Source organism: Ovis canadensis, chromosome 2 (assembly GCF_042477335.2).
Source record: "Ovis canadensis isolate MfBH-ARS-UI-01 breed Bighorn chromosome 2, ARS-UI_OviCan_v2, whole genome shotgun sequence".
NCBI lineage: Eukaryota > Metazoa > Chordata > Mammalia > Artiodactyla > Bovidae > Ovis > Ovis canadensis.
The window spans coordinates 67,838,881-67,859,194 of NC_091246.1; the positions used below are offsets into that span (position 1 = coordinate 67,838,881).

The window sequence follows — 20,314 nt, forward strand, 5'->3', positions numbered from 1 at the left end:
ATGTGATTTATTTTTTTATTCAGGAACAAAGAACACATTAACTATCACAACATAAGTAACTCTTAATATTTAACTAACTTCATCATGTAGCTATACATACAGAAAAAATTAAACCTATGTCTTTTATTAAAGAAAAAAAAAAAACACTAAAGGTTTTAAATAATCCCAACAGTGATTTTTATCACTGAGCAACAAATGTCTTAAGTTTGGTATTTACTCAGATATTTATCTTGTCTGCTATTCTCTATTATAGGTTTATTCAAAAAGAACACCCAATGCATAAATAATCTAAATTTTAAAATGAAAACAAATTTTAAAAACCCTATAAACATCTGACTTCACCACATTCAATAGTTCTAACTAGAAACCCAAGCAATAAGCTTAGACATTTGAAAAAACATAAATTATTGTTACACAATTGCATAATCCCATATATAATAAACACTGTAAACATGAATACAATGAATTATAGCTTTGTACAAAACAATCTTTTAAAAGGCAATAAAAGGCAGTTACAATATTAAGTTTAGAAATTCAAATAGCAGTGACTGGATTTTTCAGTAAATGATCTTGAGCTAAGTTTGCAATCAAGTATTAATATATAATATTACAAACCCAAAATCATCACGTAGAACTTGACATGTCTGTTTTCAAATGCATCTTAAGTCTCCCCATTAAAGTGTGAATTAAGATGCCGGAGGAAATCCCCCCTGGATGTAATGGATGGTGGGAAAACTGCTTGACAGAATTCACATACGCGAGGTATACGCAGTTCGGAGCCTGTGCCACTTAGTACCAATAAGTCACTGTCTTGATTAGGAAAGGGCTTCCAAATGGGCTGCTGTGGTCCTCGGATAGCTTTTCCTGGGGAATCCAGTGAAGGAAAAGGTGCATCAGATGGGTCCTGAAGTGGGAATGTATTTACAAATAATGCATTATGGTCTCCAGGTGGCAAACACGGAGCTCTATCCAGAGATGTCCTAATACAAGTATTTGAGGGTTTTGTTTTGTCAGTTGTTTTAAGGTTTTGTATAGCTGAAGCTATGGGGTCAATTCCCTGAATTTCAAATAAAGTTTCTCCTGTTTTGACAAAGTTTCCTGGATTGTCTCTGGGCTCCATATTAAATTGATCCTGGCACACAGTCTCAGATGTGACAGAACCAAGGACATCAGGTCTTTCTGGAGTGCTATGTAAGAAAGTAGAGTCATTGTCCGTAGGTGGAAACTTGACATTCAATTTAGAAAGTGATTCAAAAGATGTGTCTTCCTCATCTTGGCCCAGTCCTCTTGGTGTGACAGATGTGACGCACGGTGCACCTCTATTTATATCATCTTTTGCCTGAGGCTTAAACAGCACTTCTTGTTTATCTGTTTTATCCGTACACTGTATAGGCATAGAGCACTGTGTCTCAGTTGCAGTGGTTGGTACATTAAGTTTGCTTAAGTGGTCTTTTTGTGCTTTAGCTAGCAAGCATATTCTATGAAATTCTTCTTTCAGATCCCAGAAAGTCTTCTCTATATAGCTTCTTTCATGGAATAAAGGAGTGCTAAGACTCCTTGGTGAAGTTTCTTTTCTTGGAGAGGAAACCTCTTGTCTTCTTACCTTTGATTCTTTTTCTCTTGGTATTCCTGATTTTGGTTTATCATGAGGCTGTTCAAGAGTCAAATCATTCTTCCTTGCTTCACTGTCTTCAAGTAGGGGAATATAGCCACAACTGTTTTCTCGACTGGAATTCACAAGAAGTAACTGTGATTTTAGCTTGTCAATAGTAGTTTGTTGAAGTGACAGCTGTTCCTGTTGCTCACGTATTCTCTGCTCATAGTCTTCAGTCACACAACCACCCCATGCTTTATGCCAGTTTTTTCAATTCTTCTTATAATTCACTGTAATTTAAGACTCAGAAGCTTTTTCTCTGAAAAATCAGTGTGGTATCCTCACTGAATCAAAAACATTCTGTCTTATTTGTCTTTGTCTCCTTTATTGATTTGGAATACTCGGATGTCTTTGCTTGACAGAATGTTCTACAATGGATGTAGCACACTGACTTTTCAAAGAGGAGCTTCTGAATCTTAAACTGAAGTGAACTAGAAGAAACACTTTTGCTGTAGTTCTTTTACTGCAGAATCTCTATCCATGCATGCCTGTCGAAAGGCTTCATAAGCTTTATTGAGTTGCTCGCCAATGTTTTTATCCATTCCTCTATGTCCTGTTGCATCACTATAAATGATGGAGTAAATGACAGATAGCTCAGGGTTTCCGCACCGGTCTCTCCAGTCTCAAGTCGCCCGGCGCCCAGCCGAGTGACTCTGAAGAACTTCTTATAATGCAAGTCTCACAAAATACAATTCAAGTCCATTGCTCTAAAATTTATTTATGGCTTATAATTTTCTAGGAGAAATAAGCTACACAAATATATGTAATAAACTGTATTTTATAAGCATGTGTTTATGAGAGACAATGTGAATATTCGCATGTGTGTGTGTTGTGAAACCTTGTAATCTCAGAGCTTCCTGGTTCAAGTTTCTGTAGACATTAAAGCTGTAATTCACCTTTGAGCACTTTTGAAGAAATCTCTTGAACAGATCTTTTACTTATACCAAATGTGAAGCCTAGAAGATGTTTAGGAAAAACCTGGAGGATAACAAGAGAGGCTGTCCTTGCCTGGTGTGGGCAGAGTTCTCACCCTCCACTAAGGGGCTCTTGGTCTGAAGTGCTTGTCAGATCACCAAGGGAGCTTAAAAATATGTACAACTTCTCCTTCATCTATTCCACTCACCCCACACCCCCCATCCCCTCTGGCAACCACCTCTGAATAGGTGAGGAGATTAAGAGGTACACATTCCCAGTTAGAAAATAAATAAGTCGCAGGGACATAGTATACAGCACAGGGGAGAGAGCCAATAATGTTGTGACAACTTTGTATGGTGACAGATGATAACCAGACTGACCGCGGGGATCATTTTATAATGTATAAAAATATTGAATCTCTGCTGTACACTTGAAACTAATAACACCTGGTGGCTCAGATGGTAAAGCATCTACCTGCAATGCGGGAGAGCCGGGCTCGATTCCTGGGTCGGGAAGATCTCCTGGAGAAGGAAATGGCAATCCACTCCAGCACTCTTGCCTGGAAAATCTCATAGACGGAGGAGCCTGATAGGCTACAGTCCATGGGGTCACAAAGAGTCAGACATAACTGAGCGACTTCAAAAAAAAAAAACTTCAATAAGAAAAAAATAATTTGATATATATGTGTATATCTATATATATATAATTTCTAAGCCCCCAGTTGTGAAGATACTGATTTATAAGGTTTTGGTAAGGTCCATACATACTATAGTTAGTAAAAGTTCCCCAGAAGTTGAAGATGCCCTCAAAAGCTGTGTCTCGAGACCAGTATACCTGTATGTGTGTATGTGTGCATGTGTACGTGTACACGTGTTCTACTTTTTAGCAAGTATTTACAGAAGATAAAACCTTGGGCCCTCAAAGACAGTCAGAGGATGGAGTCCCTGCCTGTCAAACTAGAAGAGAGAGCATGAGGGGGATTTGGGCCGGGCTTAGCGCACCCCATGTGAACTGAGCTATAGATGTCCCTGTGTATACATTTGGGAAATGTACAAATTCTATGGATTTAAAATCTTAGCCACTGACCTACTGAAAACCACTTAGTCACCCAGGAAGAAAGAGGTGGGGTCTCCCCTGCAGGGAGAGGGCATGACTGCTGCCAGCCCTCCAAGAGAGGTGGAACTGAGAGCAACGTGGAGCTCAAGATGCAGGAAGAAGAGCAACCCTGTTCTCTCTCTGAGCCTCCTCGTAACACTAGCTACCGGCCTTCATGTTCTGCTATGACCAGGTTTGCGTGCATTATTTCTAATTCATCTCTGTGAGGTAGCTCCTTGGCTGAACTGGGCTGGAAAGGAAGAGAAAGAAGCAAAAGAAAAACCATTCACCTTTGAGCCTCTTTTGCTCATAGTCACTATCTGTTTTTCAACAGTCCAGAGCACAAAAATAAATTGCTCTCCATGAAATGGTGTGGTACTAAATCACTCTCCCACCTCTTCTGATCTGATGGGCTGCTCTTGATAACAGATGTGAGTTCTGTGCATTCAACTGTATGCTTTCACACCTTGTTCTGATTATATAAATAAGTATCTTGACATATAGGGGTTCCCTGGTGGTTCATCAATAAAGAATCCACCTGCCAATGCAGGAGATGCAAGTTAGATCTCTGGGTAGAGAAGATCCCCTGGAAAAGGAAATGGCAACCCACTCCAGTATTCTTGGCCTGGGAAATCCCATGGACAGAGGAGCCTGGTGGGCTACAGTCCAGGGAGGTTGCAAAAAGTCAGACATGACTTAGCGACTGAATAACAACAACATTTTGACATATATCAGTCTTTTATCCCAGGCTCATTTTTACTATTGGGGTTTTAAATATGCTGTTCCCTCTGCCAAAAATACTGTTCTATGCCTACCTCCTTGATGCGCAACTTACATACACACATTCTCCCAGGACACCTCTACTCATCCCTAGGTTACAGATTGGAGCTTCTTTGCTCCAAAAAGTTGTCTGTGACATCCCCACAAGGCCACCTTCCCCCCAGAGGCCAGGTAGAGTGAACCTGCTTTGTGCTTCATTTTGCTCTCTACTTCGCACCATATTGTGACTGCCTGATTTCTTGTCTAGATTCCTATCGAGACTCTGCATGTGGGAGGGTGGGGGTGGTGCATTAGAGGTGGAGGGGTGTGTGTGGAGGAGCTGGAAGGCTTTAAGCAAATACTGAGAATGTATTTGCTCCACTCATGATGAAGGTTGGAAGCTGGAATGAGCATAACAAAGGGTTATGCGCTTCACCAAGTGCCTGAGGCTGGGAACGGATAACGAAGGGTTATACGCCAGGCCTTGAGGCATTCAAAGGCTGCCTTCTGACCACCTGTTTCTGGGAGCAAGGACTGTTGTTTCATGATAAGACTCCCTTTAGAGTTTCGCCAAAGCTATGTTATGGCTTGGGCGGTGGGAACTGTATTTTATGCTTGAATGTTTTGATGTTTTATCAAGAAAGGCTACTTGCAAGTCTGCTTTATGCTCTGCTCCCTGAGACTATATATCTGCGAAAGATGGACAATAAAATTTGTCAGTCCACTAGAGGCTGTCCCTGAGTGTCCCCTTTAGAGTGTGGCCCTCTGAGCCTTACAGGTGTGGGGGAAGGCACATAATAAAAAAAACTTCAGAGACACTGGAATGCTCTACATCTTGATATGAGTGATAGAGTCCCCGATATATACATGCATAAAAATTCATCAAGCTGTGCATTTAAGATTTGTGTGTATCTCTGAATTATAACAACCATCACCACCACCACAACAAGGTCAGGATACATGAAAAAACTGCGTACTCACTCATTTTAAAACTAAACATTAAACCTTAATTAAAATTTTAAAAACAACCATCTGATCTCCCAAGAGGGCTTGCCCTAGATCACTCGCTCAATAGAAGAACCAGTCTCCTGATTCCCACCTCAGAACTGTTGCTATTATGCTATATGGAGGTATTGGGTTAGTGTCATATACATGGGGGACGTAAGTTCTGTTTTAACCTGGGCAGCATGGTGACTCTGGGTTTATATAGCAATCCTCAAACCTGGACACATTATGTGGTATGAAGACTCTTAGGACACCCCTGATGATTCAGAGGCAGTGTGGTTTGATGAAGGAGCTCTAGATGGCAAATTACTGGCCTCTTTACTAAACCAGGGCTTTTGCACTTTTGGTCTATCTGCAATGCTCTTCTCCCACATGTCTTGTCCCCTATTTCATTCACTTTTTAGAGAAATCACTCCTGACTTTCTTATCAAATGTGGCACTTTCCCACCTCCTTCATTCTCTATCCTCATATTCTAGATTTCTTCATGGTACTTATCACCATCTGACATTACATAGTATATTGTTTCCATGGCAATATGACAAATATAAGCTTCATGAGGCCAGGGACTTTGTGTGGAATAAGCCTATATTCTCTCCTAGAGCAGTGCCTGATAAATATGAATCAATAAAGTTTTATTGACTAAACAAATGATCTTTGTTTTTTCTCTCACTTGCTGTATGATCTTAGACAATTACGTCACTTCAGTGGGCTTCAGTCTTTTCCATTAATGGGGAGTGGGATAGTGGGTGGGTAGGGAGGTGTTTAGACTGGATTGTGTGCATGGTTCTTTCCAGTTCTGACAGATAATTCTAAATGCCAGCATGTAGAATGCTCTCTTCTCCAAGTGCCTTGGTCTCCTTTAAAGAAGAATATTCTGATTATGAATCATCTCAATGTGAAAGTACAAAGAAAGGTGCGTTTGTATCTGTGTGTGTTTGTGTGTGTGTAAATGAAGCTGAAAGACAAGCCAGGGCCCCACAGCCCTGGTGTCAGGCTACTTGCCACCCACATATCAGGTATCCCACTCCTGGTGGATATGTTACATGTCAGCCTCAGAGCTTAGCCCCAGCGAGCAGAAGCTGTACCCCATGAACTCACAGGTTCTGCAGCTTAGAGTGTGACTAAGGATGAGCTTGGCTATGACAGACCTCTGAGGAGACTAATGTAACTAACAAGCAAACCATCTTTGCTAGGATTGAGTGGGTGAGTGGAGACTAAAGCAGGAGTGAGGTGGGGGTGGGGAGTAAAGGGCAGTGGTCCAAGGTTTTTAGTGTTCTTGGAGGTGGTGGATGGATGCAGTCTGGGGAAACCTCTGGGAACCCTGGAGGCCACTGACCATGGGCCTCATAAACAGAGACTCCAAGGGCAGCATGAAGTAGAGGGATGGATGCTGCACTTACCCAGAGTTAAACCTGAAACAGATCCAGGAAGCAGGGGGCTATGGTGCGTCTTGCAGGATACCAAGAGTCAGAGTGAGAAGACAGACAACGAGTACATACATGTCTCATGTTTGCGTAAATCTTTCAAATACACCAACAGCCATGCTGGGTACTAAATTTTCACTCTCTAAGAAGAACTTGAGGTTCGGAGCTATAGACTGACTTCTTTTAAGACAAACTGCAAAATCAAAGCAAAAACCTAGGCCTTCTGACTTCTATTTTGGTCTCTTTCCCAGTAAACCACAGCAATATTTTGGGTACAGTGTTACTCATGATTCAGAAAACATGGGAGAGGACCTTCAAAGAAGCCATTTTCGATTCTGTCTCGCCTCATTTTCAAGGACTTTTCTTTGCTTAACCATGCATTCCCAGTGAGGGCTGCCATGTTCTTGACTGATTCTGCCCTCAACTGGAGATTGGGTCTGGGGCAGATATCTGATCTGAAGGGGCCCTCCCCACACCTTCCCTTAGGACCACAACTGGTTGGTCCATTTCAATAGAAAGACTTCATCACTGTGATTGCAAGACAGACAAACCCATATGAAGTGTCCAAATTAAAAAGTAGGATATTCCTCTAATATTTCCTAAAAAGATGTTTGATCAAATTCAGCATCTAGTTCTCTAGTGAAAGAAGCCAGTTACAAAAAAGTCCCACATACTATATGATCCATTTGCATAAAATGTCCAGACAAGGGAAATTTATAAAGAAAGTAGACTAGTGATTGTTTAGGGTTGGGAGGGAATGGAGACAAAGCCAAATGGTATGAAGTTTCTCTTTGAAGTGATGGAATGTTCTAAAATTGACAGGGTGATGGTTGCACTTATCTGTGAACATAGTAAAAACCACTGAATGGCACATCTTAAATGGGTGAATTATACTGTATGTGAACAATTATTTCAATCCAGTTGTTTAAAATCCATTTCTGATTTTTAAATGGCATAACTTCTTGACATTACATCTATCTCCAATCATCATTAAGAACATAAAAAACAGTTTCATTAAATTTACAGAAAAGTTAAGAATGTCCATATCCTCTACTTCCTATCTAGGCAATGACAAATGTTTGGAAAAAAGAATAATTATGATTTCAAATATATGACCCATACCTGGACAAAGTAGGATAATCCTATCTGGAACATGAAAGAAGAATTGATCACATTCAAATACCTTTCAAGTTAAATTTTAAAAATTATTTAAATAGCATAGGTTCCCATCAGTGTTGAACTGGATGGAAAAAAAGACATTTTTGTACACAAAAATCAGGTAAGTGCAGTTCCAATCAAGTGATCATCTAGGTGGGACTCCTAGACTTTGTGAGCAGGCAGAGATTCAAGTATTTGGATAAACTGAATCTAGCTAGTGGTCTAAAGGAAAGTGAAAAGTGTTAGTCGCTCAGTCATGTCCAACTCTTTTTGATACCACGGACTGTAGTCCTCCTTCAGGCCCCTCTGTCCATGCAGTTCTCCTGGCAAGAATACTGGAGTGGGTTACCATTCCCTTCTCTGGGGGATCTTTCCAACCCAGGGATCAAACCTGGGCCCCCTGCATTGCAGGTAAATTTTTTATCATCTGAGCCACCAGGGAAGCAGTGGTCTATATGAGCCACATTTCTTTTTTAAGTTTTGAAGTCATAGCAAAAAAAACCCAAAAACAAAAAAACAAAACATCCAACTGTTCAAGAGGGAGGGGACATATGTATACCTATGGCTGATTCATGTCGATGTATGGCAGAAACCAACACAATATTGTAAAGCAACTATCCTTCAGTTCAGTTCAGTTCAGTTCAGTCACTCAGTCGTGTCCAACTCTTTGTGACCCCATGAATCTCAGCACGCCTGGCCTCCCTGTCCATCACCAACTCCCAGAGTTCACTCAAACTCATGTCCATCGAGTCCGTGATGCCATCCAGCCATCTCATCCTCTGTAGTCCCCTTCTCCTCCTGCCCCCAATCCCTCCCAGCATCAGGGTCTTTTCCAATGAGTCAACTCTTTGTATGAGGTGGCCAAAGTACTGGAACTTCAGCTTTAGCATCAGTCCTTCCAATGAACATCCAGGACTGATCTCCTTTATGATGGGCTAGTTGTATCTCCTTGCAGTCCAAGGGACTCTCAAGAGTCTTCTCCAACACCACAGTTCAAAACCATCAATTCTTTGGCGCTCAGCTTTCTTCACAGTCCAACTCTCACATCCATACATGACCACTGGAAAAACCATAGCCTTGACTAGACAGACCTTTGTTGGCAAAGTAATATCTCTGCTTTTCAATATGCTATCTAGGTTGGTCATAACTTTCTTTCCAAGAAGTAAGCGTCTTTTAATTTCATGGCTGCAATCACCATCTGCAATGATTTTGGAGCTCAAAGAAATAAAGTCTGACACTGTTTCCACTGTTTCCCCATCTATTTCCCATGAAGTGATGGGACCAGATGCCATGATCTTTGTTTTCTGAATGTTGAGCTTCAAGCCAACTTTTTCACTCTTCTCTTTTACTTTCATCAAGAGGCTTTTTAGTTCCTCTTCACTTTCTGCCATAAGGGTGGTGTCATCTGCATATCTGAGGTTATTGATATTTCTCCTGGCAATCTTGATTCCAGCTTGTGCTTCTTCCAGCCCAGCGTTTCTCATGATGTACTCTGCATTTAAGTTAAATAAGCAGGGTGACAATATACAGCCTTGACATACTCGTTTTCCTATTTGGAACCAGTCTGTTGTTCCATGTCCAGTTCTAACTGTTGCTTCCTGACCTGCATATAGATTTCTCAAGAGGCAGGTCAGGTGGTCTGGTATTCCCATCTCTTTCAGAATTTTCCACAGTTTATTGTGATCCACAGAGTCAAAGGCTTTGGCATAGTCAATAAAGCAGAAGTAGATGTTTTCCTGGAACTCTCTTGCCTTTTCCATGATCCAACGGATGTTGGCAATTTGATCTCTGGTTCCTCTACCTTTTCTAAAACCAGCTTGAACATCTGGAAGTTCACGGTTTACGTATTGCTGAAGCCTGGCTTGGAGAATTTTGAGCATTACTTTACTAGCATGTGAGATGAGTGCAATTGTGCGGTAGTTTGAGCATTCTTTTGCATCGCCTTTCTTTGGGGTTGGAATGAAAACGGACCTTTTCCAGTCCTGTGGCCACTGCTGAATTTTCCAAAGTTGCTGGCATATTGAGTGCAGCACTTTCACAGCATCTTTTTTCGGGATTTGAACTAGCTCAACTGGAATTCCATCAATTAAAAGTAAATAAAGTGGGCTCCTCCCCAACCGGGAGCTGGCGGCAGCGGGCAGCGGGTGTCGGGGGGTGGCCTAGGGGAGCGGCGCCCGGGGCAGGGCGCGCGGGGGTTGAGAGGTGGGGGGCTGGACGAGGCGGCAGCGGAGGGGCGGGGCCGACATGGATGACAAGGCGTTCACTAAGGACCTGGACCAGTGGGGTTGAGCAGCTGAATGAGTGTGAGCAGCTGAATGAGTGTAAACAGCTGAACGAGAACCAAGTCTGGACGCTGTGTGAAAAGGCTAAGGAAATTTTAACAAAAGAATCAAATGTACAGGAGGTCCGTTGTCCTGTTACCGTCTGCGGAGATGTGCATGGTCAATTCCATGATCTTATGGAACTCTTCAGAATCGGTGGGAAGTCACCAGATACAAACTATCTGTTCATGGGTGACTATGTAGACAGAGATTATTCTGTGGAGACGGTAACTCTTCTTGTGGCATTAAAGGTGCATTATCCAGAACGCATTACAATACTGAGAGGAAACCAGGAAAGCCGACAAATTACCCAAGTATACGGCTTGTATGACGAATGTTTGCGAAAGTACGGAAATGCCAATGTTTGGAAATACTTTACAGATCTCTTGCATTATCTGCCACTTACAGCTTTAGTAGATGGACAGGTATTCTGCCTCCATGGTGGCCTCTCTCCATCCATAGATACACTGGATCATATAGGAGCCCTGGATCGTTCACAAGAAGTTCCACAGGAGGGCCCAGTGTTTGATCTCTCATGGTCAGGTCCAGATGATCGTGGTGGGTGGGGTATTTCACCACGTGGTGCTGGCTACACATCGGGACAAGATATTTCTGAAACGTTTAACCATGGTAATCGTCTCACAGTGGTTTCTCGCGCTCACCAACTTGTAATGGAGGGATACAATTGGTGTCACGATCGGAACGTGGTTACCATTTTCAGTGCACCCAATTACTGTTATCGTTGTGGAAACCAGGCTGCTATCATGGAATTAGATGACCCTTTGAAATATTCCTTCCTTCAGTTTGACCCAGCACCTCTCGTGGAGAGCCTCATGTGACCCGGGGCACCCCAGACTGCTTCCTGTAAATCCCTCTTGGGAAAACCTGCCTTTGTATGCGGAAGTATATCTGGCTATATATATATAAACAAAACAACAAAAAAAGCAACAGTAATCTATGTGTTTCTGTAACAAATTGGAATCTATCTTGGCATTAAACCACATCACAGACCAAAATGTGCCATACTAATGATGAGTGTTCAGCACAATTTGAGACTGAAATTAGTTCAACACTATGTTCTAGATTGGTTGGTCTTAACAGTTTGCCTGCTGTATTTTGTAGTAACCATTTCCCTTGGGACTGTTCAAGCGAAAAATGTAACTAACCCTATCTCTTGCACTTACTGGGAAATTTTAGTTGAGAGTGTTTAACTGGCATGGATTAATAGGGTTGGATTTTTATTTTTAAGAAAAATTCACAAGCTAACTTCCACTTAATTCATTACCATTTATTTTATTGAAATGTATAATTAACTGAAAAAAGGATTCTTGGGAGTACGTTGTCATAGCATTTAAAGAGATTTCCCTTCTTTAAAAATAAATTACTGTTTTATGTTGATCTGCATATTTCTGTATATTTGTCATGACAGTGCTTGCATTCTACTTGGTGTACTGAGCAAATAAACTTTCTGTTTTAAACAAACGAAAAAAAAAGTAAATAAATTTTAAAAACAAACAAAAAAGGCAACCTCAACATGACAGTGGTGTGAGTGAAAAGAAATGTTCTGGATATCTGTAGCTCCAGGCCTCACACACGGCCTTCATTTCTAGTCATCAGTAATCACAATTAGCTGAGATGGCAGCGCATCTCACCTAATTTAAGACACCATCATTTTAAGTTTCACTGAGAAGGACTAACTGCTGCTAATTAAGGTGCCGCTGATTGTAAGACACATCCCAATTTCAGTGGTGTTAAAATGTGAAAAAAAAAAGCACATATCTTGGAATAAGATGAAGTTTCCTTGGTGATTAAGCATCTTTTAACCCTGGGTGATTAAGAATTAAATATTCTGAGCTCTCTGGAAGTCTATGAGTATTCCTTAGTGAGTGCATACATGCTCAGTCACTTCCGTTGTGTCTGACTCTGTGACTCTATGGACTGTCGCCCACCAGGCTCCTCTGTCATGGGATTCTCTAGACAAGAATACTGGAGTGAGTTGCCATGCCCTCCTCGAGGGGACTTCCTGACCTAGGGATTGAACCCGTGTCTCTTATGTCTCCTGCATTGGCAGGCAGGTTCTTTACCGCTAGCGCCACCTGGGAAGCCCATTCCTCAGTGAGTACTGGGTTTTTAATTCTGGGAAGATTTAAAACTAAGCATTAAAAATTTTAAAGGAACCAAAACCATGGTATTAACACTTGGTGTTTGGAAAGACTCTAGAAAGATTTGATATCCTATATGTTTGTAATACTGAAGATACTGTAATTCTTCTCTAGGAGATATTCCCAACCTAGGAATCAAACTTGGGTCTCCTGCATTGCAGGCAGACTATTTACCATCTGAGCCATTGGGATAGAGGCTAATACTGAACAGAATTGGGTGTATTAGAGTAATAGCCTTGTAAAGTCAGTTTAAAATATTCAAGGGAATAACTAAGTTAGATTTACAATATTATGTTGAAATCTCAACAAGTTCATATGCAGAAATGGAATCTCAGACTTCTCTTATTTATAAGGCTAATTTACTGCATTTATAAGAGTTATCTTCAGAAAGATTGGTTTGTTTGGTCAAGCAATTATGGTTTAAAAGAAACTCACATATATTAGATTGATAAATGATGTTTGAAATGTTGAAACTGTTTCATTAACTGAGTTTTCAAACAGACCAAACAATATTTGAATCACTTAAAAAGTGATTGTTAACAACTGCAAGATTATAGATAGAACTAAAAGTTCTGTAAGAACTAGAACTATAATACATTGAGAACAACTGTTTAAATCAAAAGTAAACTTCTGAAGAGTCTTTTCTACAAATAAAACCCATCCTCAATGTTACCAGAAAGCTTGCATTGGTAGTCCAGAGGGGCACATGACTCCAAGTAGCCAATCAGAGATCTTACCTAGAATTTTTCAAAGGGCGGGACTTGGGGGAAGAGTCTCTGGTGTGAGCTTGGAGTCCAGGGTCTTGCATCCTGCTTATAGTCTTGTCTTGGGCTTCGTGGAGAACCCAGCCTACATGGGAGTGGAACTGACGGACAGAGAGAAATGGAAGTAAGACCCAGAGAAAGAGTGAGAGTGAGAAGAAGGGGAAGGGTAGAGAGGAAAGGAGAGAGCCAGAGAGGGTGGGGGTGATGGTGGAATAAACTGGGAGATTGGGATTGACATATATACTCCACTAGTACAAAACAGATAACTAACGAGAACATACTGTTTAGCACAGGGAACTCTGTTCAGTGATCCGTGGTGATCTACATGGGAAGGAAATCTAAGGAAGAATGTATACATGTATACATATAACATTCACTTTACAACAGAAACTAACACCACATTATAAAACAACTATACGCCAATAAAAAATTTTAAGAAGAAGAGAGAGACTAGTCCTGCTCACGTTCAAGTTCTAGCCGTTCTTCACGGCCAGCTCTACCCAAACTTTCTGCATTCAGGGACTTCAACTCTGCCTTCAGTTACCTGAGGGACCTGATATCTTTCCAACAAAATCTCCTTTTCTGCCTACTTTGATTCGGATTTCTGCCTTTGGCAACACAACATATTCAGTATTCAATATTCATATTCAATATTTCCAGGTCGTAAAGAATCCACCTGCTAATGCAGGAGACATAAGAGACGAGGGTTTGATCCCTGGGTCGGGAAGATCCCCTGGAGTAGTAAATGGCAACCCACTCCAGTACTCTTGCTTGAAGAATCTCATGGACAGATGAGTCTGGTGAGCTACAATCCTTGGGGTCACAAAAGAGTCAGACATGACTGAAACAACTTAGCATTTTCCCAGGGACCTTGACAAATTCAGGTAAGATCTATATAGCAGGAAAACCCAGCTCACAGCAGAAGAGTTGGATTATAGTTCATATTACCAAGCTGTCAATAATGAACAGCCTTGGGAATTCTGCAATAATAAAACTTGTATTTAAGCTGCTTATCATGTGTGGAATATTAAACTTTCATGCTACTGCTACTGCTAAGTCACTTCAGTCGTGTCCGACTCTGTGTGACCCCATAGATGTCAGCCCACCTGGCTCCGCCGTCCCTGGGATTCTCCAGGCAAGAACACTGGAGTAGGTTGCCATTTCCTTCTCCAATGCATGAAAGTGAAACATGAAAGTCAAGTCGCTCAGTTGTGTCCGACTCTTAGCGACCCCATGGATTGCAGCCTACCAGGCTCTTCCATCCATGGGATTTTCCAGGCAAGAGTACTGGAGTGGGGTGCCATTGCCTTCTCTGTAAACTTCCATAGTACATGAAAATTACCTCATAAGCCTAAGTGTATGAGCTAAAACAATAAAATCCCTAGTAGGAAACATAGGAGTAAATCTTCCTGACCTTGAGTTAGGCAATGATTTCTTAAGTGCCAAACACTAAGTGCCCAAATGTTTGGTTACATTCTGCTCCAAATTCCACTACAACCACTAACAAAGTGCACACATAGAATTAACTGTGTCAAAATAGTTGTTTTCCTTACAGCCTCATCTTCTTGAATTTTACATTTCTATGGCAAAGAATCAATAGAAAATGTCTATTTTCTGAAAACAAGTTGAAGAGCAATCACCTTGCTTTTCTGAAGAACCATACCATGTTTGGTTTTCCCATTCCAAAAATAACAGAAAATTTTGGAGATGGTCACATGGCAAGGAAGCAAGCATTGGAATGTAAAACCTTCCTGTCTCTTGTGGCAGGCTCTTGAGTCCTTAAGTAGTTACATTCCAACATCACAAGGAAGCTGAAGAGGGCAAATGCAGTGAGGAGAGTGTCAGAGGCAGTCCTGGCATTCCTCTCCAGGGAGACACCAAGTTTGGTCATGCCCTGGAGAGGTTAGGGTGCCTTGCAAAAGGTGTTGCCGCTGCTCTGGTCTGTGAGGCTACATGGAGGGAAACAGCGACTTTCCCAAGTTCTAATCAGCTGCACACAGTCCCCTCAAACACCCACGTACCTGTCTCCTCCTCACTCTCCTCCTCACTCCATAGAACTGCATGACATTCCAACTTGGCTGTTTCCTCTGCTGACAAAGACCAACATGTTTTATTCCATTCTCTTTCCCGCCTATCATTCTCCCCCTTAAACACATAGGTCAAATGTCTCTTTATTTTCCTTAGTTTTTAACAGCATATATCTAAGCTAATTACTCCCTGGGCAATTATTGCCTCGTATCTAATTAACATTTTTATCCCTGTGTTCCTATACCTGCCACAGCTTAGACCCAATTATGTCATTATAATCTGTATTTGTTGGTCTTTTCTCCCCTTTGTGAATGAGAAATAAATAAAAGCAAGGATCCTTTAAACAAATGGTGATGGAGCAATTGGAAATCCCTGGGGGTGGAAAAAAGCAATAAAGAAAAAAAAAGCAGTGACCTAAACCTCACACTTTGATCAAAAATTAATCCAGAATGGATCACAGGTTTAAACGTAATATTGGAGTTAGAAATCTTTCAGGAAAAAATAGAAAAGTTTTGGGATCTAGATCTAGGTAAAGAATTTCTAGTTCTGACATCAATCATACAATGTACAAAAGGAAAATTTGAAAATTGGACCTTCAGTTCAGTTCAGTCGCTCAGTCGTGTCCGACTCTGCGACCCCATGAATCACAGCACACCAGGCCTCCCTGTCCATCACCAACTCCCAGAGTTCACTCAAACTCATGTCCATCGAGTCAGTGATGCCATCCAGCCATCTCATCCTCTGTCATCCCCTTCCCCTCCTTCCCCCAATCCCTCTCAGCATCAGGGTCTTTTCCAATGAGTCAACTCTTCGCATGAGGTGGCCAAAGTATTGGAGTTTCAGCTTCAGCATCAGTCCTTCCAATGAACACCCAGGACTGATCTCCTTTAGGATGGACTGGTTGTATCTCCTTGCAGTCCAAGGGACTCTCAAGAGTCTTCTCCAACACCACAGTTCAAAAGCATCAATTCTTTAGTGCTCAGCTTTCTTCACAGTTCAGTGGACCTTATCAAAATTAAAAATATTTGTAAAAGAGAGAAGATGTGAAGATAAGCTACAAACTGAGAAGAAAATGTGTAATTGTACATCTGACAGAGGACACGTATCTATAATATATAAGGAATTCTCAAAACTCAACAATTGAAAAGACAAGCAATCTAATTAGAAAATGAGAGGAAGACATGAGATGACATTTTCACAGAAGAGGATAGATATATGCGTGACTAATAAACATGTAAGAAGGACAGACAAAATGACCACAATATAAATTATCAGGGGCTGTTCTGCAGCAGTGAAGAGGAAGGATTGGACAGAAAGTGTGAAGATACTTTAGGAAATCAGAGTCATGTATCAAAGGGGTGACATCAGCAAGATGGCAGACTCGGAGTTCCCAGACTTCATTCACCAGAAAAAACATGATTTAGCAGATTGGACATATTATATTTACATTGTATATATAAATATGTATGGATATATACATTCACAAGGGACATTTTGATACACAGTATGCACTACACACACACACACACACACACACACACACTGGAATATTATTTAGCCTTAAAGAAGGAAATTCTGCTATTTCAGACAATACAAACCTGGAGGACATTAACCATGAATGAAGCTGGAGGCTAAGTGAAATAAGCCAGATACAGAAAGACAAATACTGTATGATTACATTTATATGTGGAATCTAAAGTCGTCAAACTCAGAGAGGTGGAGAGTAGAATGTTGGTTTCCAGGGCTATACAGCTCATCTGCTCAACTCCCTCCTGCCCACTGCCAACCCTCCCTCGTAAAGAATAAGGAGTAGGTCCCCATATTCAGGGCTTCCCTGGTGACTCAGATGGTACAGAGTCTGCCTGCAATGCAGAAGACTTGGGTTCAATCCCTAGGTTGGGAAGATCCCCCTGGAGAAGGGAATGGCAACCCACTCCAGTATTCTTGCCTGGAGAATTCCATGGACAGAGGAGCCTGGAAGGCTACAGTCTCTGGGGTTGCAAAGAGTTGGACACGACCGAGTGACTAACACTTTGACTTTCCCTGTATCCAAGAGCTTTGGGAAGGGGACTGAGCGAGACCAACAGTGTGGTTTCCACACTCCTTGTGAGGGACTCTATAAGCCCATTGCACTTGCCAGAAGCCAGTTGTGTGTACTTTGATTAGACCCAGTATCTGTTGTCGGGGAGGCAAAGATCCCCTTTGAGAATTTCCCTTCAACTCTCGGAGGTCCCAAAGACAAGGCAATGCCTCCTGATGAGATGCCTCTGGTCTGGGCTATTTAGGATCTAGGATTGGGGTACTTTAGATATGTTCTTCCTGTGTTGTGCCTGGCACAAAAGAGCCTGTTGCTTTGAGTGCCTCCCAGTGATGGATGTGTCTAGTCATTTCCCATCCACATCACTCAGGGTCCCCATGGGACACACAGGATCATGCCCATAAAAATAGCAGGTGTGCAGGGCTGAACAAAACGCCCTAGCCTGGCCCTGTGTTGAGCTTTTGTTAACAACTGCTGATCTATAAAACACCAATTAAACCACAATTGAAAACAAACTATTATTTCTGCCCTAGATTTTGCATGTAAGTATTTTAGTTTAAACTGACGAAGGTGGTAGGAGGAAAGAAAATCTGTATTTTTTCACTCCCATAAACGTATCTGCTCTAGTCCCAAATCAGAATGCTTTTCTTTTATCACTTCTACTGCCAGGAAGATAACAACGCAATTCAGAGCTGAGTAAAAGAAGTAGATTTGCCCTTGGCACGAACCTTTTTGTCAAATCAAGAGATACTGAGGCTGAGCCTTCTCAGGACCGTGGACTGTGTTAGTCACTCAGTCGTGTCCGACTCTTTGCAACCCCATGAACTGTAGTCCGCCAGGCTTCTCTGTCCTTGGAATTCTCCAGGCAAGAATACTGGAGTGGATTGCCATTCCCTTCTCCAGAGGAACTTCCCAACCCAGGGATCGAACCCTGGTCTCCTGCCTCGCTTTCTCAGGCTGCTGCTGCTGAGTCGCTTCAGTCGTGTCCGACTCTGTGCGACCCCATAGACGGCAGCCCACCAGGCTCCCCCGTCCCTGGGATTCTCCAGGCAAGAACACTGGAGTGGGTCGCCATTTCCATCTCCAATGCATGAAAGTGAAACGTGAAAGTGAAGTTGCTCAGTCGTGTCCGAGTCTTAGCAACCCCATAGACTGCAGCCTTCCAGGCTCCTCCATCCATGGGATTTTCCAGGCAAGAGTACTGGAGTGGGGTGCCATTGCCTTCTTAAATAATATCATTAACCCCCCATTCTCCATCCCCCTGACCCTGGCAACCACAATCCTACTTTCTGTCTGTAAATTTGAATACTCTAGATATTTCATATAAGTAGAACCATACAATTTGTCCTTTTGTACCTGGCTTATTTCACTGAGCATAATGTCTTCAAGGTTTATCCATGTTGTAGAATATGTCAGAATTTCTTTCCTTTGTAAGTCTGACTAATGCTGCATTATATGTATACCATTCATTTTGTCTATCCATTCATCTATCAATGGACTTTTGGGTTGCTTCCTCCTTTTGACTCCTGTGAATACGGCTACTACGAACTTATGTATACAAATATCTATTCAAGTCTCTGCTTTCAATTCTTTGGGACTGTATACCTAGAAGTGGGGTTGCTGGATCATAGATGTTATCTTTTAAAAATATTTTTACGATGGAAAATTTCTAACATTCACCCAAGTGGAGAGGATATTATAAGCAGCCCATGTCCCCATCACCCAGCTTCAACCACTACTGGCTCATGGCTGATCTTGCTCTATCCATCCTTTACCACTGGAGTACTCTAAAACAAACCTACATGCCTACCGTTACATTTATAAATACTTCAGAGTCTACTTCTAGCAGAAGTGATTTTTTTAGGGAGTTTTTTTTTTTTAGGGAGTAAATGTACATTGTGAGTGCTTAACTACTAAATACCAATTTGGGTAAGTACTCATTGAGTATTTATCACTGTTTGGAGCTTTAAAGTGGCAGCCTTCTAAAGAAATGTTTTATTATAAAAATTTTGAAATACGCTATAAACTGGAAAAATTTGAACAAGGCACCCCCATATGACCATCACTCAGCTTCAATGACGATCAATAGCAAAATGGTACTCCTTTTTAAAATGTAGGCATAAGAATGCTCAAATGATAATCTGAAACTTCCTTCCTCTGGAGAAAAGAACAGGAACTAGAGTGGAATTGATAGCAAGAAGAATTCTTTTAATTCTAGAAAGGTTTATTACTCATCCTTATTTTAAAATGACTGGAGCTTTGCTATAAATGCTCATAAATGTCAGCTCAAATTCTCAGCTACAGTGTGATTCCTGGTTTATCTGAGCTCACTTGCCTTTCCTCCCTGGCTTAAATCTAGGTGACTTTCAGATTTTTCCAGCCTAAATGGTTATTTACAGAAAGAATAAGTTGACATTTGCATAAAGGCAATGGCTAAGAAGTTATTTCTCCTTTTATCACAAGCACAGAAAATATGCAGTCAAAAATGGAAGCTGCACACAGGTTTAACTTTTTTAAATTAGGGATTTGTATAATTTTAGAAACAGATGCATTTCCTAATTCTTCTTATAAAGACAATATCACTAAACTTTTGTTGCCTAACAAATCATCCCTCAAATTTAGTGACTTAAAACAATAATCATCAAGATGGAAGGATTTTCTTCATTAGATATCAAAACTTAGTATATGTCATTGATTCTAAGACATTATCTTTGAAATTAGGCTACGTAGATCTAACAGTCTCTGACATTGTGGAATCACTCTTCATCAGGTAGCAGTCAGGGCATTTTTGTTGTTACCTTCACAAGACTGAATGTGGTCATGGCTGTTTACATAGTCACCACCTCAGCTGAGTAGAATGTATTGTTACATGCATGTGGCTCAGACGACAAAGAAGCTGCCTGCGATGCGGGAGACTTAGGTTCTATCCCTGGGTCAGGAAGATCCCCTGGAAAAGGGAACGGCAACCCACTCTGGTACTCTTGTCTGGA

General features: G+C 41.4%; 1 protein-coding gene and 1 pseudogene across 1 annotated transcript; one reads left to right on the forward strand and one right to left on the reverse strand.

Annotated features, from left to right (window-relative positions):
* Nucleotides 1-2,301, reverse strand: LOC138432653 (TRAF family member-associated NF-kappa-B activator-like). The gene is made up of 2 exons (XM_069574112.1): nucleotides 2,097-2,301; nucleotides 1-1,848 (listed from the first exon to the last, which is right to left on the reverse strand). Exons 1-2 carry the CDS (start codon nucleotides 2,194-2,196, stop codon nucleotides 662-664), a joined length of 1,287 nt encoding a protein of 428 aa, XP_069430213.1. The 5' UTR covers nucleotides 2,197-2,301; the 3' UTR covers nucleotides 1-661.
* A 7,958-nt stretch (nucleotides 2,302-10,259) lies between these two features.
* On the forward strand, nucleotides 10,260-11,171 carry LOC138434565 (serine/threonine-protein phosphatase 2A catalytic subunit beta isoform pseudogene; annotated as a pseudogene).
* The last annotated feature ends 9,143 nt before the right edge of the window (nucleotides 11,172-20,314 follow it).

Coding starts and splice junctions, on each gene's coding strand:
- LOC138432653 (XM_069574112.1), bottom strand. CDS start 2,196: ATGGATAAAAACATTGGCGAGCAACTCAATAAAGCTTATGAAGCCTTT. Junction 1,849..2,096: donor AAAAGAACTACAGCAAAAGT/GTTTCTTCTAGT, acceptor ACTGGCATAAAG/CATGGGGTGGTTGTGTGACT.